The sequence below is a fragment of the Myotis nattereri genome (assembly GCF_964212035.1).
Source record: "Myotis nattereri genome assembly, chromosome: 4".
NCBI classification, from domain to species: Eukaryota; Metazoa; Chordata; class Mammalia; order Chiroptera; family Vespertilionidae; genus Myotis; species Myotis nattereri.
The window spans coordinates 105,360,293-105,382,002 of record NC_138079.1 but is presented as its reverse complement, the minus strand read 5'-3'; the positions used below and the strand labels follow the sequence as shown (position 1 = coordinate 105,382,002).

General features: G+C 53.9%; 1 protein-coding gene across 6 annotated transcripts; it reads right to left on the bottom strand.

Moving 5' to 3' along the window:
- Positions 1 to 774: 774 nt before the first annotated feature.
- SEZ6L2 (seizure related 6 homolog like 2) lies at positions 775 to 20,952 on the bottom strand. Of its 6 annotated transcripts, none has more exons than XM_081089558.1 (18): positions 20,371 to 20,930; positions 19,331 to 19,462; positions 18,367 to 18,666; positions 17,899 to 18,038; positions 17,389 to 17,590; positions 11,224 to 11,409; positions 10,405 to 10,573; positions 9,592 to 9,755; positions 7,674 to 7,874; positions 7,083 to 7,221; positions 6,278 to 6,474; positions 5,966 to 6,160; positions 3,080 to 3,271; positions 2,805 to 2,996; positions 2,263 to 2,301; positions 1,964 to 2,081; positions 1,779 to 1,875; positions 775 to 1,326 (listed from the first exon to the last, which is right to left on the bottom strand). In XM_081089558.1, the coding sequence occupies exons 1-18, from the start codon at positions 20,447 to 20,449 to the stop codon at positions 1,297 to 1,299; spliced, it is 2,772 nt and encodes a 923-aa protein (XP_080945684.1). In that variant the 5' UTR covers positions 20,450 to 20,930; the 3' UTR covers positions 775 to 1,296. The 6 variants fall into 6 exon arrangements, with proteins under 6 accessions (XP_080945684.1, XP_080945689.1, XP_080945685.1 ...); XM_081089563.1 differs by having other exon boundaries at positions 19,292 to 19,462; positions 20,371 to 20,656; XM_081089559.1 differs by lacking the exon at positions 2,263 to 2,301 and having other exon boundaries at positions 20,371 to 20,952.
- Positions 20,953 to 21,710: the final 758 nt, after the last annotated feature.

Below are 21,710 nucleotides of genomic sequence, written 5' to 3'. Positions count from 1 at the left end.
TGAAAATGGGAATAACCCCTTGCCTCACAGGGTTAAAAACATGCATACAGAGTGCTTAGCACAATGCCTGGCCCAGAATAAATGCCCCAAACTCAGGTTATTATCAAGATCAATGTGCCCCATGTTCTCCTAAAATTCAACCCCCTTTTGAGTATTTCAGTATCCTTTTGAATGTCCTAAATGTTTAATTGTATTTAAATATATATTTTCAATTAAGTAAAAGCCAATTAATTTAGAAACTCTTTAGACAAACAGGCTATAGATTCCTTATGTTAAAAATTAAAGTAGAAATGGACACAGGATACAAAGTAAGCTCACGGGTTATGACATCTGCAAATATCACCAATGCTTGGTAGACCTATAACAGCAGATATGCTTAAGTGCCAAAATGGTGAGTGGGTGGAGATAGTACATTTGGATACAAAAATTCTCAGGAGGCGGGTAAACATGAGACAAAGTGACACCTGTTTGTCTCCTGTCTAACAGTGAGGGAGGAGATGGGACTGCTGTCAGCTACCTCCTGGCGAGAAGAAGCCAGAAACAGCGAGCCTGGGTAGAGAGAGAGCCGAGGCGCAGAGGGACTTGTCCCAGCCGGTCCTCAAAGGCTGCCCCTACAGCCAGGCTTTTGACCCCTTGACATTGCTCTGAGCCTAGTCTTAGATCCCCCTCCACCCCCAACTGTTCCCCTTTCCCCAGCTCGCTCTCCAGAGAGGCCACCATCACCCTCTCCCGTGCCAGCGACCCACCTTCCCACACCCCACCAGCCCAGTTACAAATGGTGATTTCCAGTTTATTGCTCAAAAACAAAAATCCAGAAGCAAAGGTGGAGAGACTGTGGGTTGAGTAGATGGCAGGAAGGGCATAGGGGCCTTGTCCCGGCTCCCCCTTCATCCTTCTGACCCTCCGAGCCCAGGGGTTAGGCTGGGGGCCAGAGCATCTGGGAAGGTCAGAGTCTTCATGGCCAAGGGAACAGCGGAGCTCTCGGGGGCAGTCCTTATGAGGTACCCTGGGCTGGAGGGGCCCCAGGCGTTGTAGTGGAACTGAGTTCCCATGCCAGGATCCAAAAGCCAGTAGGGTGGGGGAGGCCCCTTATTTGGCAACTGAGAAGAGGAGGTTTTGGGTGGCAGGGTGCTGGTTTATTTACTGTAGGGTCCCAGGGCCAACAAAGCCCCCTTGTGGGACCAGGAGACTATGTACACAACAGGAAGGAAGGAGCCAGAGACCAGGTCCTGCACTCCTCCCGCCCAGAATGAGGAGGGGAGGGACGTCTGGGTCCTGCAGCCTTAGTCTTGGGGTTCAGATGGAAACTTCATACTCCCGTGTATCCTGGAGACAGAGAGATGGGATCAGTTGCTGGAGTGGGATGGTGGTGGAGGAGGCAGCAACATGGGAGTATGAACACAGGGAAGGGGAAAGAACCTGGACTTTTCAGGTAACATCACTGGGGGTTTGGGCGCCATGGGGTGGAAATGGATATGCTTGGTTCATCCTACAGCATATTAAAAGCACATAAAAACCTGAATTTCTGGATTGTCTTGAACAATCTGGCAACTGGGCCTGTTTCCACTATGGACTAGGTGGGGCACAAATTCTCCAGGGAGCCAAAGTCCTCACCACTCCCTGTTGTTCACACCTGACTTGCTTTGTTCATTGATGTGGCCTTTGTAGGCAGCTGAGTTTGAAATTCCCAAGACAGATTACAGAGACCATGAGAGAAGGTATGGCGTCCTGGGGGGGGCTGGGAGGTGGGCACTCCAGGGGCAGGGGCAGGGGCTCACCCCAGCTTCATACAGTGGATTGCTGAAATCTGACTCCACGGTGATGGGGCTGTAGGAATGGGAGCCCGAGAAGCCGAAGAGGGATTTTCCCTGCAGCCTGGGAAGGGAGGAGATGGAGAGGCTTATAGAGAGGTGAGCCCCCAAGCGCACCTCACCCTCCAGGCAGGTCCCTGGATGGCACTTACTTGGTGTAGTATATGTAAACGCCACAGCCGAGCACAAGGACCAAGCCCAGGGGCAGCAGGATGGCCAAGGCGAGGTTCCCTCCCTCCAGCTGTCTTGATGGGTCTGTGGTCTGGGTCACTGGTGGGAGGAGGGGAGGTCATTGAGCTGGGGCTGGGCCGAGCCCTGGGCTCTCCCAGCCTCCTGCCCTGGGCCCTGAGCCCTGGGCCTCACCCCTCCGGGGCCTGGCCTCCGGCCCCCAGCCTCTGCCTTGCCCTCCCGACTCAGCCAGGCCTGGGTCTCCGCCTGTGCCCTCACTGACCTTCCAGTTTTCGGTTGTCCTGGAGCTCCTCATAGGCCACTGCAGGGAGAGGAGGGGGGGGACGGGGTCTGAGCCAGGGAGGGAAGGAGGCTGGGCAGAGGGCGGGAGCCCAGTGGGGCTGGGCAGGACAGCTTGGTTCTCGCTGCCCGATGCTTAACCTAAGCTTTGTCTTTCTCTTGGTGGGGGAGAGGGAGGAGGAGTCAGGGCAGGGCCTTCTTCCTCCCCCTGCAGACCCCTTGAAGTTCCGGGATCCTAACCCTGGGCAGTCTAAAACCATCCAGGTCTGTAGAATTTTCAAAAATAGGGAAACTGAGACCTTTCTTTCTAGAGGACAAGAGACTTCCAAACCAAAGCCCCTTCTACTGCATCCCTTAGGATCATTTCACGACCGGGACTCCCCGGACTTCTGGGTGAGAGCCCACAGGAGGTGAACGGGGAGCTCGGCAGGGTTACCAGTGGTCTCGAATCTGCTACCTGACTTTCTCAGCCCTGTCACTCCCCAAGCACTGCTATGCCCCCTCCTGCCCTGCCTGCCCAGGCACCTTTGCAGAGTGGGGGTTGGCTGGTCCACTGTGAGGGGTGGCCGGGCACACAGGTGATGGTGACCTCGCCGATGAGCTCGAAGCCCTCATAGCAGAAGAAGCGCAGAGACTCGCCCGCCTGGTAGTGATGCTTGTACAGCGTCTGATAGCCGTTCTCGGGCACCCCTGGGTTCAGGCACGGCTCGTATTTCACTGCAGGAAACATGTCAGTCACATGCCAGTTGCACTGCTGAGCAAGCCACCCAGCCATCCTTCCCAGGTGTCCCCCGACTCACAGGCGCACTTGGGGACCCTGTCACTCCACTTGGGGGTGCCTGTGTCCCGGCTGTAGCAGGTGAGCACGGCGGCTCCCTCTAGGCTGTACCCCGGCAGACAGCGGTACTGGACATGGGAGCCAACAGGGAAGCCAGCGTCCGAGGTGGTACGGTGCCCGTTGGTGATCTCACCAGGATCAGCACAAGTCATGACTGTTGGCAAGAGGGCAAAGTCAAGGGGAACTCGTGCCTTAAAAGACCTCCCAGAAGCTCAGGGCTAGGAGATGCCTGAACCCCTTACTTCCCACTATTTCCTCAGAATGAAGGGAGCAGGAGTTGGAAAAACTTATAATTCAATGCGTTTTATATTTCTGGCTTCTTCGGGAACACAGTGATTGGGGCAACCTAGGCCCCATCCTAGGATAAAATGTTAAATATTTAACCACTGCACTGAGCATACCAGCTAAAGCCCCACAGTGTCAGCCCTGCATGGCAGCCATCGGCAGAACAGCAGCTGCCCGCCGGCTCCTCTCCCTCTCAGCACTCCCAGCCCACTCACTGCTCACTAACAGCGCCTGCCTGGCCCCTGCAGGTGTTGAGTTTACAACCTTGTGGAAGAGTCAGAATCACAGCCATTTCTTATATACAGACTTGTGCAAGGCATCCTGCTAAATGTTTACAAACATGATATAAACTCTGATTAAAAACAAAAACAAACAAAACAGGAAAAAAAACCTCACCCTGGCCTGTGTTTCTCAGAGGTTATTGGCCCGAGGACCGGAGGTTCTCGGGTTCGATTCACTTCCCAGCTGGAGCAAGTGTGGGAGGCAACTGGTCTATATGTCTCTTACATCAATATTTTTCTCTCTCTCCTCGTCCCCCCTCACCCGCCCCAATGTCTCTGAAAATTCAATGGGAAAATATCCTCGAGTCAGGATTAAACAACAACAAAAACTTGATATATACTCTGATGATCCTGAGGTCAATATCACTGTCATTTGCCTTGGGGCCCAGGGCTCAGGGCAGTCAAATGATTAGCGCACAGTCACTCAGGGAACGGCAGAGCTGGAACCCCTCGGGGCACAGCTGTGGAGCTCTGGGCTGAAATTCAGAGATTTGGGTCTCAGCTCAGCTTTGGGCTCATTTGGGCAGATTCCCTCTTGAGCCTGGAGCAGCTGGGCTAGGCCTACACACCCTGGACCCTGCCTCCATCCTTTTCTGTCCCTGTCCCTGTCCTGTCTGGGAAGCTGTGTCAACTAGACTTGTGTCCAATCCAAATCTGGCCTCCTGAAACTTACACTCATGGGCCCCACCAGTGCCCCCAAGGGCCAGGTAGAAGACCTACAATCCCTTATTTCAGTAACAGGCTGCTCCAAACTGGGAGAAAGTGACATGATGCCAACCCTTTTTGCTCTTCTAACAGATAAAATCTCCCAGCTCCGTTACTTATTTTTAAAGTGTGTTGTTGTTTTAAAATATGTTTTTATTGATTTTTTAAAAAATATATTTTATTGATTTTTTACAGAGAGGAAGGGAGAGGGATAGAGAGTTAGAAACATCAATGAGAGAGAAACATCGACCAGCTGCCTCCTGCACATCTACTGGGGATGTGCCCACAACCCAGGTACATGCCCTTGACCGGAATCGAGCCTGGGACCTTTCAGTCCGCAGGCCGACGCTCTATCCACTGAGCCAAACTGGTTTCGGCAATTGATTTTTTTTTAAAGGGAGAGGGAAAGAGATGGAAACATCGGTCGGGTGCCTCCTGCACACCCCGTACTGGGGATCAAATCCAAAACTCAGGCATGTGCCCCGACCAGGAATCAAAGAGGTGACCTCTTGGTTCATGGAACAATGCTCAACCAACTGAGCCACACCAGCCTGGCTCCCAGCTCCTTTAAATATCACCGCTTCTGCCCTGGCCGGTTTTGCTCAGTGGATAGAGTGTTGGCCTGTGAACTGGAGGGTCCCAGGTTCGATTCCACTCAAGGGCACATGCCCGGGTTGTGGGCTCCAGCCCAGTGGGGGACTTGCAGGAGGCAGCCGATCCATGATTCTCTCTTATCGTGGATGTTTCTATCTCTCTCTCCCTCTTCCTTCCTCTCTGAAGTCAATAAAAATATATTTAAAAAAATAATAATAAAAATAAATATCACCGCTCCTGTGAAATGTCCTGCCTCTTCGCTGGGACAAATAACGCCCCCCTCTTCCCATAGCCCTTCTTCGTACTTACAGCAGCCATTACTTACTGTTACAGGCACCAGGAAGTGTGTGAAAAACTTCATTTGCTCTTCACAACCCCCTATTCCTACTTCACCGGTGAGAAGCCAAGGCTCAGAGATGTTATACTGGTGGTTACCACTCTAATACCCTGAGTTGTTTAACTAGCTGTCCCTCCCTCAGGCTGTGAACTCCATCAGGGTAGGGAGGGCCCCAACCCCTCTGTGTAACCCCAGCCCAAATCCAGCATGGGGCTGCCTAGGCCCTAGCAACGTGACTCCCTGTAATGTCACAGGCTGGGGGCTGAGACACTGGCGCAGGACCTAGAACGGGAAGCGAGTAACCAAGCACTGATGGGGCCAGGGCGGGTAGAATGAACGAAGAACAGTGGAGGGGCCTTGGAAAGATGAGGCAGGACCCAGAGGAAACGGGGTCCGAGACCAGAGCAGTGCCAGAGGGTGGGAGGCGGCCCGAGAGGATGAGACTGAGGTCCAGAGGGCACAGTTTCCGGCACCAAGGGCACAGGGCGGAGCGACCCAGAGAGAAGGGACGGAACCTGGACAGGATGGGGGCGGGGACAAAGGCCGGAGGCGGGGCGCAGAGGGAAGTGGGCGGGGCCCCAGCGGAGCGTGGAGCCCGACGGGCAGGGGCGGGGCCGGGAGAGGACGGGGGCGGGGCCGGGCTCACTCTTCTGGCAGGCCGGCGGGGCCGCGCTCCAGGACAGGTCCCACTGGCAGGTGAGGATGTCGGAGCCGAGCAGCTCGTAGCCCGGTTCGCACTGATAAGTGAGCACTGTGCCCCGGATCAGGTCCCCGTGGGAAGCCGTCCTCCAGCCCCACTCCGGCGGCGGCAGCTCGGGGCACGTGTCGTTCCTGGGGACCTCTGCCGGGTAGAGACGGCGAGTTCAGGGGCTGCCCTGCGACCAGGGCACCCGTCCAGCCTCGTGGGGCCTCGCTCCTGCTGGAACCCTGCCCATCTGGGGACCCCAGACCTCGGTACCTTTGAAGTGCAACACGAAACCCTGGCCCAGGCCCGGGTTTGGGGGCCCGGGCGGCGCCTGGAACTGCAGCGTGAGGTCGGGCCCAGAGGAGAGGAGGCGGCGGCGCGGTTGAGGTCCCCGCAGCTGGGCCAGGACTCGGGCGCTGGGACCGTCCCCGTCGAACAGTGTCAGCATGTCCCCTTCGCGCACATTCAAGCTGCAGGGAGTAGGACCAGATATGGAGGCTGGACTACGATCCGATCCGTCTGGCCCCTCCTCAGTCTCGGCCAATTACGGGCTTCTCTCTGCTGCTCTCTCCAGGTTCCACTAGTTCTGCGGCTCCTCGTGCTCTTGATCATCCCGCCCAACTCCAGGCCCCGCCTGAGGACCGGCTTTTGGCCACGCCCGCTTCCGGTTCTGTCCAGTCCCGTTAACTACCTCATAACAAGTCAGCTCACTGCACCCTCCCCACACCCACTTTAGTTCTGTTGGTGCTGCAACAACTTGGGCCTGGGTCCCGGGGATCTGCTCCGGGGTGGCCTCAGAAATAGCCCCAGTGGGAGATTCCAGACCAGATGCCCTTTCCCACAATAGCCCGGAGGAAGGCCGTTTGTCCAAGACTGGCTGACTAGCGGTGTGTTCCCAGCTCTACCTGACCACCCACACCCCTGTCAGGAACCTTTAGTCTCCTCATTCACCAGACCACACATCCACCCAGTCCTGGGTAGACACAGGAGCTGCCAGGCTGGGGGTGCAGGCTAGTGTGTTGTTACACCAGTTTGCTGAGCCCACACCCATTGCATCCTCTGCGGCACCCAAACCTACATCTCGACTTGGAGCAAGATGCGCTTCTCCTCCTGGACATGGAGGCCCCACACGCAGTCCTGGCCGGGGCTATAGCTCTGGGGCCAGTCTGGAGAGAGCACCACACCAGCCGGCTCCGACAGCTCCCCTCCGCACATGGCTAGGGTAGAAAGGGTGTCAAATTCAGGACCCAGGTGGGCATGTAGTCTCCATTTCACCACAATCCTCACCACTCCCAACTGTCTGCACCAGACCGCCTCACGGGTTCCCTGCTACCTGTTTTTTTCTTCCACCCCTAGTCCTGCTGCATCCAATCCCCAGCCCTGCTCTTAATTAACCCCGCCCACTCTCCACCCAGTCCACCACTCGCCCAGCTCCACTTCTAGCCATTGGAGACATTTGGGTTGTGACCCCTGGATTCTGTAACAAGCCCACCAATCATTTAGTTTTGAAAACGAAGTCTCTGAAAGGGACAGAGATTACCCAAGGCCTGCGTTTATTAGGTTGGGGTATGCAGGTCTCCGTGAATGGCCTTCCTAGGATTCCCAGCTCGGGGGGGGGGGGGGGGGGGGGGTAGTCACTGAAGGTCTTACTGGGATATGGAAGGCTCACCCTTGCAGGCTGGCTCGGAGTCATTCCAGTGGGGTTCTGTGGGATCCACACATTCGATGGCATTGGGGGGACCAGGGGGCTCCAAGGCATATCCTGGGAGGCATGAGAAGGTAGCCAGCGCCCCTGGGCGGTACTCAGGGTCTGTGGTGGTGACATTGCCGTGTGCCAGGAAGGGGGCGAAGCAGCGATCTTCTTCAAAGGCTAAGGAAGGGTCAATCACACACATTAAGCATTAGGACAGGCCTCAAGGGGTCTCAATTGGGAACTTGGGCTGAATGCAAGGGTTGCTTGGCCATTCAGTGGGCTGCTTCAAATTGAATGCCTTTGGACTTAGCTTTCACTCTCTAGTTTCCCTAAAACCCTAACAGTCCTTCGTACATTGATGTTACCTCCCCAGCCTCTGGAAGGAAGCCCCTAGGCTAGTCAAATCCTAGCCACCGTTCTACAGATGAGGAAACCAAGGTCCACAGACAAAAACAAACAAACTTGCCCACAGTCACACAGTAGGGCAGTGGTGGAACTGAGTCTGAAACCCAGGTTGCTTGATTACCAGCCACAAACACCTGCCTCTGGAAATGGCAAAGGCGGGGGTGGGACGGGGCCCCAGGACACTGGCTCATGGGGGTGCGTTCTCTTCTCAAGCATAACTGCTGGATTCTGATAACCCCTGATGATCCATGCTGGGCTGGCACCCAAAAGTGCAGCTGACACAAAAGCTGTGTGTTGACTTTGGACTAAGCCAGGAAAATGAACATTTGTAGAGCATTTTTGTTTTCCCACCTGACCATACCTTGGCTGCAAAATTCTCTGAGCTAAGATGTCGATACCTGTGATACCGCACAGGAGTCCGACGCTCCTGAGTCAGCAGTGGCCCACACTGTGGGGGCAGGCCTCCAACCTGGGCATGCTCCTTGCACTCTCAGAATAGAACATGCAGTTTATTTTGTAGATTCACTGTCTATCTCACTGTTACTTAACCTTATAAGGTATCATGGCCAAATCCTACACATCCATTAGAGCCCAGAGCCAATTCCATTTCTCTGATTCTCAGAAATGAAATGAATCAACCCTTTGATTCATTTCATTTCTGAGCACTTCACTTTCTTTGTCTGTCTCCTGCTACTATTTGCACAAATCCTCTGCTACAGCCACACTGAAATTCTGTTTCCCAAACATGCCTTTCTCTACCTCTTTACCATTGTTCACACTGTTCCTTTCACCTGAAACATTAATTCCCAATTTCTCTCCTTTAAAACTATCTCTATCTGTAAGGCCCAGCTCAAATGCCCCTTCTCCCATGATAACGGACCTCCTTATTTCCACCAGTCCAGCATCCAATCCCCCTTCCTTTTGGCACACACGCCTCCCCCACTTCCAGTCCATCAGGTTCAGTTGGGGCCAAGGAGGGATGGCCTCGTGATGTGGATCTGCCAATCATCATCTGCCCCTAGCTATGGCGATTGGCTCCGGCATAGGCCTATGACCTAAGCCAGGCCATCAGAACATTTCCTGGCATTTTTCGCTGAAGCCCTTGGGAAAGTGGTATGCTTGCTCTCTTTCTGATAGAGCTACTAAGTTGGTAGTATGTTAACTTGGCACTGCTGGCTTCACCACAAACTGAGTGCTGGAGAATGAAGCCAACACAGAGGAAAGAACTGGGAGGTTAAGGTAACTGGCCCCTTGGCTGTGTTCCTGGATCCAGCCATATATGAAGCTTAAATACAAAAGGCCACCTCATGAAATCAGAAGGGGCCCAGATGACGGGATCCTTGTCGTTTGGGGTGGGGAGGCAAGTCAGGTTTCAGGAATCCCAACACGGAGATGAGCAGGGATAGAGTATGTGCTTGTGACCGTGTGTGGGCATCAGGAAGAGGGGAAGGCACAGGGGGTGGGGCCCGGGGTAGTGGGGGGCAGTTACCTTCAAACCGGAGGCTTAGCAGCAGGGGATTGGCAGGAGTCTCTGAAAGCAGCTCCACATAGAGGGACTGGGCGTCACTGATGAGGCCCCGCTCAGGGACATCATCCATGTCAGAGTCGTAGATGACCGGGGACAGGGGACTGCCCCCTGAGCGCACCATCAACCTGGAGTGGACAGAGGGTGGCCAGGAGCTCAGTTTCCCCTCAGAAGCTGCTTCGTCTCTTACCTGCTCTTCTTGTTTTCTTACAAGTACCGCGCGCTCGCCGGCTGCGCCACTGGAGCGCCTTGCTTATTTTCATGGCTATTGTTTTCCAACATTAATTATATGCCATGTACTTAGCTAAGCCTTTACATATTTTATCATGTTTAATGCTCACAGGAAACCTCTCATTTTATAGATGAGGAAATTGAGACCCGGAAAGATTAAGTAGCCTGCCTAACGTCACCTAGCAACCACTGGGCAGAGCTGGGATACCAGTTTGTTAGATAAATAATACGATGACGACGACCATGGCAAACACATTTCTAGTGCTTACTGTGTGCTGGGCACACTAAGCACATTGCATGCCTTAATGCGTTTATCCTCACAGGAAACTTGCGAGAGGTCCTGTTACCTCCATGCTGCCAGTGAGGGAACGGGCACAGAGAGGCTGAGAGAGTCACCTAAGCTCCCACGGCTACTGTCTAAGAAAGAGGGCTAACCTGTGTTTGACCCAGACCGCAACTGGGACCCACCCAAGGTCTGTCTGTCTCCCACTGCAGCCTCCCTCTCTCCCTGAGGGGGCGACTCTGACCCCAGGCCCAGACCCTCACCGGTCATTGTCCTCATCTAGCGAGACCCTCTCGAAATGCAGGTGCAGCCGGCGTCCCTCGGCTGCTTCGATGACCCACCGGCAGGTGAGGTTGGGCCCTGCAGCTCCCCCGGGCTCAGGTGACACGATACGGCCCAGTGTAGCATTGTGGATGGTGCCACCACAGGATGCTGTGGGCAGAGGAGGGGCAGGTTAAGGTGACTTGTCCTCCCAATCTTCAGAGCTGCTGCATCCACACCTTTGCCTGGGACCTGGCCTCAGCACGGCCTCTGCCCTACATGCCCACCCCAGAGAACAGGACCTTTTCCAGGGTACTGCCCAGGTGCGCACCCAGACCTGGAATAAGAAAACCCAGAGTGGACACCCCCAGGACAGAGATTCCACCCAAATGAAGACATGCTGGGATGGGTAACCATGGGGGAGCCCGTAATTTAAGCCCTAAGATGGAAAATCTTCAAGTTGGGATCCCCAGGAGGAACTCTTCAGGATAGAGACCCTCCCACAGTTTGAGACTCCAGCCCCCCCACCTCCTTGCCCCAAGAATGGTTTCTTCTAGGATGAGGAGTCTCCAAAAGAAGGGACCTCCAGAACGGTGACTCCCAATATGGAAACCTTCCAGTTGGGACATTCCCTGATGGAGATCCCCCAACGATGGGGACTTCAAGGATAGAGACCTCAGTGTAAAGAGCTCCAGATGGAGGCCCCAGGATAGCAACTCTTCAGGGTTCAAACCCCCCCAAAGATAGAGACCCCCAAGAAAGAACCCTTCCAGTGGGGTTCCTAGGACAGAAGCCCCCACCTATTGTGGCAGGAGACTCACCCATGCAACTGGGGGGTTCACCGCTCCAGGCTGGCCGGGTGCTATTGAGGCAGATGAGGGTCTCTTCACCATGCAGCTGGTAGCCTGAATCACAGTGGAAGGTGGCCGTGCCCCCAGGGTGCAGGTCTGTCACACTCACGTCCCCATGGGCCGGCCGGGGAGGGAAGCCGCAGCTCAGGAGGTAGGCTGGAGCGGGAGAGCAGGGAGGAGGGGGGTTCATTTTCCATGTCACCCTCCCAGTCCCCCAGCACTTCCTCCCCTCTTTCCAGGACCCCCTGGGGGCACAAAATGGTTCCATACTAGAGTCCTCACATGGGCACACTGTCTCATGAAGAGCTCATTTCAACATCTCTTATCTCCTCTGATTTTTGTAATGTACCCACTTTGCCCTTCACTTGATAGATAAGGTACCTGTGACTCAAAGAAATTCTGGATCCTAGAATTCTTTTGCTGTGTGACCCCAGGCAAATCAATTGACCTCTCTGACCCTATCCAGCTCTAATAATAACAAATAATATATTTGCAGAGCTTCTTCGCCTTCCAAAGTGAGTTCACACAGTGCTTTTGAGGTAGTCAGAGAAACACTGTGACCTATTTCTAGATGCAGCCAGTGAGCATTCAAGTTATTTGGTGCATTTTCTCCCCTCTACACACGCAGTGGACTTCCACTGAGGTACACTAGGGTATTATGCCCTCAGCTTTCACCCAGAGGAACCAAATGAAACTCCTCTAGAAACTTTGACTATTTCACCATTAAAGGCCTTCATACTCACTGCTCCCTAAATGAATCTCCCCGTGCAGGTGAAATGCTAGGGCAGTGATGGCGAACCTCTGACACGCGTGTCAGAGGTGACACGCAAACTCATTTTTTTGGTTGATTTTTCTTTGTTAAATGGCATTTAAATATATAAAATAAATATCAAAAATATAAATCTTTGTTTTACTATGGTTGCAAATATCAAAGAATTTCTATATGTGACACGGCACCAGAGTTAAGTTAGGGTTTTTCAAAATGCTGACACGCTGAGCTCAAAAGGTTCGCCACCACTGTGCTAGGGAAAGCTTTGCTTTCATTAAAGAACTGTTTTGTCTTTTCCTTTCTTGTTGTAAGAACTGTGTAATCTCTCTATTATTTTCGCACTGGCCGCTAGGAAGCTCAGAACCAGATTATGGCTTATCCCTGGCAACGAAGGCTTGTCCACAGTCTATTTTCTCAGCTTTAATAAACATTACCTGATACCAATTTTTTCTTCCTTATTCTATTTAATTTTATTGCTTGAATTCTTTTTTGAAAGTCTCCTGAAATTCTTGTAGAATCATAAGAGATAAAACAAAGAAATAGAAAGTGACTCGGTAGTAAATTATGGACTCTGAACTTGATCTTGACAGAGCTCTGTGTGTCTGTTTCAGACCAGGCAGAGGTCATGGAGAAGGGCTTCTCGGAAGAAATACACCAAAGCTGGGTCTTGTCGGAGGGGAAGACTACAATTAGCAGAGGCTTGGGAGATACCAGCTTGCCGAGGCCTTTGCTTTTTGGACTCTCTAGCCCTCAGTGATTCTGTAAGAGACCTGGTCTCTCCCTATATTCAAAATTCAACAAGTAGTTCCTTGGCAGGGTCCCGGGGAGAAAAAGATGAAAAGACTCAGGCCTTATGCTTTGGGAATCTACAGACTACTGGGATAGACAGACATAAAAACAACTTTCTAGGAAACATTGATTTGAATAAATGTTAGCCTCTGTGATGGCTCTCCAGGACCAAGAGAATCCAGTCTCAGTACTTTGTTTATTTATTTATTTATTGGGTTTTTTTTAGTCTCAGTACTTTATTTATTTATTTATTGTTTTTTTTTAGGTCTCAGTACTTTAATCTGTAACAGACTGTGTACAGTTGTTTGTGATAACTCACTACATTCGGACCAGTGCTAGGTCTCAGTACTTTAGATTGACATACAAGCCCCACAGCAGGGTCCTGCCCAGCACATCCACCTCCAATTCTCATCACCTATGGCCCATACAGTATATCCTACATAGTATAGGTTGTGACTCCTTATGGTCTCACCTCCATGTTTTTTTTACACCATTTCCCCTACCTTCAAGGCCCGCTCTGGCTTTTTCTAATCTTTCAAGGAGTAACTGATGTGCCATCTCTTTCAGGAAGGCTTCCTGACCCTTTCTCTCCCCAGTAGAGTTGGTTGCTCTCTTGCCTATACACAGTCCCACACATATGTACACTAATAAAAGAGAAAAATGGTAATTGGCGTACAGCGCTACCCTTTTCATTGGCTAATCAGGGCTATATGCAAATTCACTGCCAACTGAGATGGCAGTTAACTGCCAACAAAGATGGCGGCTAATTTGCATATGTAGGCACAATGCAGGGAGGCGAAAGGGAAAGCAGGAAGAAGCCCCCTGCCACTGACAGTGATTGGAAACCCAGGGGGGAGCTAAGAGGTGGGGGGCAGGACAAAGGCAGCCCTGGGGCCGCCTTTGCCCTGCCCCCCAGCCATGATCTGAGAATCAGGCGCCTTTGCCACCCTGGCCAGTGACAGTAGGAAGTAGGGGGGAGCCAGCGATGGGAGCTGGGCACGGTCGAAGCTGGCAGTCCCGGGAGCTAGGGGTCCCTTGCCTGGGCCTAAAGCGGAGCCCACGATCGCGGGGCCGCTGCAGCTGCGGGTCCCCGCTGCCCGGGCCGGACGCCTAGGCCAGAGGCATTAGGCCTGGGCAGGGGCGGAGCCTGCAACCGCGGGGAGCTGGGGGTCCCCTGCCCAGGCCTAATGCTTCGGCCAGAGGTGTTAGGCCTGGGCAGGGGCAGAGCCTGCAACCGCGGGGAGTTGGGGGTCCCCTGCCCAGGCCTGACACCTCTGCCGGAGGCCTCAGGCCTGGTCAAGGGGCCGATCCGGTGATTGGTGATCGGAGGGTGATGAGGGTCAACTCCTCTGGCCGAGGCATCAGGCCTGGGCGGGGGGCTGAGGGTCCCCTGCCCAGGCCTGATGCCTGGGCCAGAGGCATCAGGCCTGGGTGGGGGGCGGAGCCGGGGATTGGAGGGATATTATGGTCCCCTTGCCTAGGCCTGAAGCCTGGGTCAGAGGTGTCAGGCTTGGGCGGGGGGTGGAGCAAGCGATCAGAGGGAGATGGGGGTCCCCTGCCCAGGCATGATTCCTGGGCCAGAGGCCTCAGGCCTGGGCAGGGGTCAGAGCCAGTGATCGGGGGGAGATGGGGGTCCCCTGTCCAAGCCTGACACCTCTGGCGGAGGTGTCAGGCCTGGGCAAGGGGCCGATCAGGCGATCAGAGGGTGATGGGGGTCTATGCCTCTGGCTGAGGCATCAGGCCTGGGCAAGGGGCAGAGCCAGCAATCGGAGGGGTCTGGGGGCCCCCTGCCCAGCCCTGACACCTGGGCCAGAGGCATCAGGCCTGGGCTGGGGGCAGAACCAGTGATGGGGGGAAATGAGGGTCCCCTGCCCAGGCCTGACACCTCTGTCAGAGGCGTCAGGCCTGGGCAAGGGGCCGATCCTGCGATTGGAGGGTGATGGGGGTCAATGCCTGAGGACTCCCAGTATGTGAGAGGGGGCAGGCTGGGCTGAGGGACACTCCCCCCGCACACACACACACCCAGTGCACGAATTTCGTGCACCGGGCCCCTAGTCTATATATATATAAAAGCCTAATATGCAAAGTGACCACTAGGGAGTGGCATGGAATGAAGGAAGGCCCTGGTCGGCAGCCGGCAGCTGCTAGGGACCCTACCCATGCACAAATTTCATGCACAAATTTCATGCACTGGGCCTCTAGTAAGTTTATAATCACATTAACCACTGTCTATTGCCACTAAGAGACAGAACCAAACCTTATTTATTTTGTCTTCTAAAGGCCTGGCCTAGCTGGTCAATTGGTGCAGCCAAGCAGCAATGTGACAGTGCAAAGAGCACTGGTTTTGGAGACAGGCAGATCTGAGTTCCAGATAATAACTTATTAGCTATATGACCTTCAGCAGGCAACTTCGCCTCTAGGGCCTCTAACCTATAACTGGCAATAATAATCCCTATCAATAAGGATTGGCCTTTAAGTGAAACAAACAAACATGCAAAGCAGCCAGCATATAAAAAGTGCTCAGAAAATGTTAATCCCCTGCGTCTCACCAGCCGTAATTAATGAATGACTGGGAGTCAGGGAATCGCAATTCTGACCCTGCAATGAATTTGCAGGTGACTGAGCAAACCACATAACCCGAGTCTTTCTCTTCCTCCCAGAGATGGAGTTGACAATGGCCACCCCCAGGGTTGCTGTGGGAACAAATGAAACAACAGTTGTTGGGCTTGGGGTAAGGGGGGATGGAGAAGCTAATGAGGCCACGCTGGACCAGAGGCCCAGCTAGGGCACAGTTGGAAGGGCTTAAACAGGGTTTTGGTCCCAAAGGTGCCTGGAGAAGCTGTACAGCAGGGAAGACAGAGATAGGAAATGAAGGCCAATTTATGAGGTAACCCTGCTTCCCCAAATGTTCTACTTAGCCTAGAGTCCTATTTTCAATGCCCCAGAGAAGTGGCTGCTTAACAGAGGCAGCAGGGGAACATTCTGTAATATCTGAAGTCCAACCCTCTGCCCGAGGCCCTCAGGCATGCCCTTGCTCCCCAACAACTATATATGGCCCTGACTACCAACTGTGTGCCCTCAGTTCACTGGTCTCTCCACGAATAGGTCTGGCGCTGGGTGCCTCCACCTTGCACATATGAGTCCCTGGAGCAGGTCCCCAGTGGAAGCCTCAGAAAGGCTGGAGAGGGTATGAAGTGGGGATATAAGTTGTGTGTGTGCCCTGGGAAAGGGGTATGGGGTCAGCAAAGCTAACAAAGGGGCAGGCAAGGCCATGAGGTGATATGAAAGGGACATTGACTCAACCCAGTTTCCTTGTCTCTGAGGAGCATAGGAAGGCTTTTTTGAGAGGCAGCGGTGTGTGGAACGGGACAGTGGCTGGGCCCTCTGCACACATGTACACATGTATGCTAGGACATACACTTGCATTGTGGGAAGGTTCCCCGTACACACAGGCGAGTGTGGATATACACGTGTGTAGGTTGTCTGTGGATAGATGCTCATGAATGCAGTCATGCACGAATATATTCCCCTTCCCTGCCCCAGGAGTAAGCAGGTTTTTTCTTGGTCTCAAATCTGAGGCTGTCACTATCCTACTTTAAATACTTCAAAATACCACCCCTCCCCCCCTCCCTTACCAGAAGAAGAGTCTGAACTCCTTACTGATGCTAATAAGAGCATGATCCCAATTCAACCTTCCTCCCGGTCTGGTCTCTTAGCTTACTTCTCCTGCCTCCTCTTTTCTGTGCTTTGGCTGTAATAGCAACGACTGACATTTTCAGCTCTCACTGTGTACCAGATGCTATTTTAAGCACTTGTCATGTATTAACTCATTTGATCATCTTAATAATACCACAAGGTAAGTATTATAATCCCCATTTTTCAGATGAGACAATGAAAAGTTAAGTAACTTGTCCCAGATCATAAAGCTATGACAACTCTATCTTCCATGATGAATTACTTCAACTCTTCAAGGGGCTCACATTTTTTCTCCTCTCTGGGTCTTGGAGTGTGCTTTTCTATCCATCTTGACATCTGCCTTCCTTCCTCTTTTGCTCCCTCCTACCCTTTCCCTAGCTAACTAATCTTTTAGGTCTCAGCTTAATCATCTCCTCCAAGAAGGTGCCCCTATATTCCATAGGGGAAATTTAGGTCCCTTTGATATTTGCTCCTTCTGCCTGTATTCCTCCACCATAGGGATAAGGGTCCTTAGCTCACCGAGTTATAATCATCCTGATTACTTGTCCATCTTCCTACCTAGATTCTGAGTTCCTTGAAGTCAAATTTACATGTGGCTTCTTCATTCCTCTTCCCAAGGCTAACCCAGGGCCAGTATGAAGTGGGAACTAGCTAAGCATTTGTTGAGTGAATGGATGAGCTGTCACTTGGATGCATGCACACTCAGACATAGGCCTGTAAGTGTGTGAAATAACTGTGCCCAGGTCTCCTCTGAGAGTTCTGCCCCCAGGGTGCTAGTCAGGAGGAAAAGTCCCCATGTTGCCCTGTGCATGGAAGTCTCCAAGGGATGTCCCTTGTGCCAGTGTGGCCCCTGCCCTTCCACCAGCACCCTGGACTCTCACCCTGATAATGGATCCTGAAGCCACCGCCCCTTGGGACTCGAGGACTCTGGAAGTGCAGGAGCAGCCGGTTGGTTGGACTCCGAAGGACCTGTCCTTCTCCCAGCATGGAGGAGTTGGCCAGCAGTCGGGGGGCCAGGCCTGGGGCTCCCCCACCAGCCAGCACCAAGAGTTCCTCCTCTCGAGACAGGTTCAACGTCTGCACCTACAGAAGCCAGACCCAGACTCACCAGGGTAAGTCAACCCGGGTGGAAAACCCCAGAATCCTCCCCCACCCCACACACACACCCATCACCACCACCCTTGCTTTCCTTTTCCCTGTATGTGGCAGCCCAAACACCACGGTGACAGTGGCCAAAGTTGTAGAACTCCAGGTGTCTTCCTGACCATCAGAAGGCAGGCCCATTTGTGTTAGGAAACAGGTTCTCTGGCTCTTAGGTCAAATCTGTGCACAGCCTAGGACCCAGAGGAAAGGGCTTGGAGGTTTCAGGATTATATGCTACGTCCACTTACCTGGATCTCAATGCCGTAGCCAGGGTAGACATGGATGCTGTATGTACAGTCCAGGAGTCCCAAGGTGCGGCTGGTGCTGCTTCCTAAATCTGGAGACTCAATATGCCCTTCACCTTCGGAGATGTTGTTATTACACAAAACTAAAAAGATATATAAATGGCTGGAGTCAAACAAATCCCTGTGTTCTTGCTCTCCCAGTCACGCAACTCTGGGGGCCCTCATCTCTCTTCTCCCCCGCACCCCTCGTCATCTTTATCCAAAGCTCCTCTCCCCCTGTGCCCAGAATCCCCTTCCCCCAACTGTAACATGGATAAAACATAGAAAGGTACATAGTATGGGTGCATATTATTAAGCAGAAACTCTCCTATCTGTACCCAGATCCCTTCTTGCACCCCTTCCCTGCAGTGTCTCTCCTATTCATATCCTGCTCCTCTTGAACACTACTCCATTCCCTTTCAATCGCCTCACCTGGGCTTGTCACCGTCGTGGTGACAGTTGTTGTGGTGATGATGGTGGTCGTGGTCTCCTCCTCTCCTCCCTCAGGCCCAAGGGGCGGGCCTGGGGAAGTGGGGCCAGAAAGGGGTGGGGCTGTAGTTCCTGGGGGCGGGGTCAGCAGCTCGGGCGCGGTGGGGCCTGCCCCCCTACCCTCCTTAGGGGTTACGGCTGTTGTCAGAGGCCCTGTCCCTGGCTCAGTGGCCCGTGGCAGGGAGGGTGCTGCAAGAGTCTGGCCAGCTGGAGGGGTGGCTAGCGTGGGGTCCGGATCAGATCCTGGGACAGTGCAAGGGAAGTCAGAGCACAGGAAGAGCAAATTGGTGGGTCTTGAGGGGGGCACAGGGCTGAGGGAAACTGGGGGTTCCCCACTGAACCCAAAAGACCTCCCCCACAAGGTGCAGACCCTCCACTTCTATTTTCCCCACCTCAGTTCCTCACCTCCTCCCAAGGCTTCTACAGCCTGACATCCTCTCCCCTTTCTCTTCTGCTGTTCACCTCTGGACCAGGTCCTTCCACTCGGATGGTCTCCTTGAGCCTCTCTGCCTCCCCATTCAGATCTGGTTCCTCTCCTAGCTACCATTTTCTCTTTCCTCTGTCTTGCTCTCTTTGGAACTCTTTTTATTTCTCTGATTAGTATTCTTATCACTCTCCGATTTTATGATTCTAGGTTTACTAATCTCTGCATTTCTCTTTCTCTTTTTGTGTCTTTCTCCCACCATTTTTCTGATTCTGGTTCTCTGATTTTCCATCTGTCTTTTTCTCTGATTATCTGTTTTTCTATCCCTTGACCATTCTATTTCTCTGCCTTTGCTCAGTTTTGACCCTCTCTAACCATCACCCTCTAACTCCCTCTGAATTTTAATGGCCTGGTTCCCCAATTCCTTGAGTGAATGTCTCTCCCTCTGCCTCTGTGCTACTCTTGCCACTCTGGGAGCCTCACCTGGCAGGTAGCCCATCTCTGGGCCCCTCCTCAACAGGGCCCCATGGAGCAGCTCAGCCAAGGCCTCCGAGGCTACCGTGGGGGTCTCGCTCCCAGGCTCCAGCAGTGCCTCCTCCTCTTTCACGGGCAGACCTAAGAGATGAAGCTGTATGAGCCCTTCCACTGCCCCACACTCCCCATTCACCAGAAAGATCTTTTCCGGGGTTATTCCTCCCTCCTCTGCTGGGCCTGTAGGAGCTCACAGGGTCCCAGGCTGAGCTGAGAGCTAAGATGGAAGGAGAGGCTCCCAGCTGCCCCTCACAATCTTCCACCTTCTTCTCCACGTTTCCCCCCAGGCGGTGTGGGCCTTCAGTGAGCACCTTGGCTCCAATGAACCCTGACATGCCAGCAGGGTGGAGAAGGGGGGATGGTGCTGCCTTCATTTTCACCTCAGTGGTCTCCTGGTTTCCTGGTCTGACAGCACCTCCCAGCCCTTGCTTCTGCAGTACCCAGCTTTCTCTCTGGATTTCTATCTCTGCAGTGTGGTGTGTTCTCTCTCTCTCTCTCTCTCTCTCTCTCTCTCTCTCTCTCTCTCTCTCTCCTTTCTCATTTCTCTGTGGTCTCTCCCGGGTCTCGCTGAGGGGCAGAGTCGGGGACTGAATATCTGGTCTCTGAGCAGTGCCTTTGCTCATCTGTCTTTGTCCATACATCCAAGAACAGTTGTGTGTGCAGTGCCTGGCATCCCTCCCAGCATCTCCATCTCCTACTCAGGTACTCTGCGTGTTCTGCCGCCTCCACAGACATCCCCCCAACTTTCCCAGCCCTCCTTCCTGTATGTAACCCTTGAGATGCTGCTAAAAGCTACCCTCACTCCTTCCCCCGCCTCTTCTACAGAGGGGTCAGCGGCTCCAGCTACAAACTGGAAAGCCCTGGCTAGTCGCTTTCCATCAGCTGCGCCCCTCCCCTGCCTCAGCTTTGGAGACCAGGGTGTTCCGAGAAAGGAGGGTAAAGGGCCCCCCTGGGGGCTTTCATGGCCCACCCCCACGGTCCCGTGTCCTTACCCTGAATCCAGGGGCAGCTCAGCAGAATTAGGAGCAGCAGCTGGGGAGGCGGTTGATGCTGGGCCTTGGGAGTCCCCATGGCGACTCACACTGATTTCTCGTCTCTGCGCCTCTCTTAAATAATCTAGCTGTCACCTTTCTTCTGTCTCTATCTTCCCCTTTATTATTTTTCTCCCTGGCAGTTAGCAAGGAAGACAATTTCTCTACCCCTTGGGATGGAGGAGCAGAATTGGGCTGGGGGGTCGCCTGGAGCCCAACCCTCTTTGCCCAATCTCCTCTGTTCTCTGCTCCGGGATCTGAGGGAGAGGGGGCGCGGCTCCGGCTGCAGGGGGTGGAGCCGAGAGGGCCGAAGGACCGGGCCTCCTGGGTTACCCTCCTGGTCGGGCGCCTGGGTCCACCAGGCTGGCTGGATCCCAAGGTGTGGTCCAGCTGGGGAAAAGCAAGACAGCTTGTGAGGGGCCTGGGGTGGGGTCGGGGATCTACTGGGCTCTAGAGGGGCTTGGCGGGGAGCAGAGGGGGCTGCGGAACCTAGAGAGCCAAAGCTCGGGCACTAGAGCTGCGGAGGGAGAAGCTGAGAAAGGTGTCGAGTCCACGTCAGATCCTGGGGACGGGCGAAGGGAGGGGCCTGAGATTTATTGGGGGGCGGGAGGGAGGAGGAAGTGCAGATGGAGGAAGGAGGGACCATATGAGCCAGGACCGTAATCCTCACTCCCGCGGCCCCTAAGGGAGGCAAGGCAAACTCTCTGGCTCCAGCAGTAATTATGGACCCCTCTCCCTGTTACAGCAACATCTGGACTCTGAATCTCCTCTTCCCAGGCTGCCGAGGCTCTCAATATGCCCCCAACCCTTATCCAGACCCTCACCCCATGGACTTCCCCTTCCTTTCTACAGAAGCTCCTGTGCAATGGCTTTCCCCGCCCTCCTCCGGGAGAATGGCAAGTTTCCACACTTGTGAGAAGCCCAAGGGGTAACCAGGCTGGCTTTTGGGGAGGAGACACCCTTCATCTTACCAGACAACATACAACCTGAGCCCGGCCAGCCGGCAGGGGCTTTAACTTTTTTATTTCTGGCCTCTCACACAACGCCTCCGACGCGTTTGTTCAGCACCACCAGCGCGCGGACAGCTCTCCCGGCCGCGCCTGAGCGGGCCCCGCCCCCAGCGCCGTGGGCGATTGGCTGAAGCCGCCTTCACTGTCAATCAGGCTGCCCCCTGGGGCTGGCTCCGGGGGAAGCGAAAGGGGAGGCGGAGTCACAGGCAGATGGGTCCAGGGTTCTGCAGACCCAAGGACAGGCCACAGCGTCCCCGTCCGCAGTCCGCCCCACCCCTTGGTTTGTCCCGC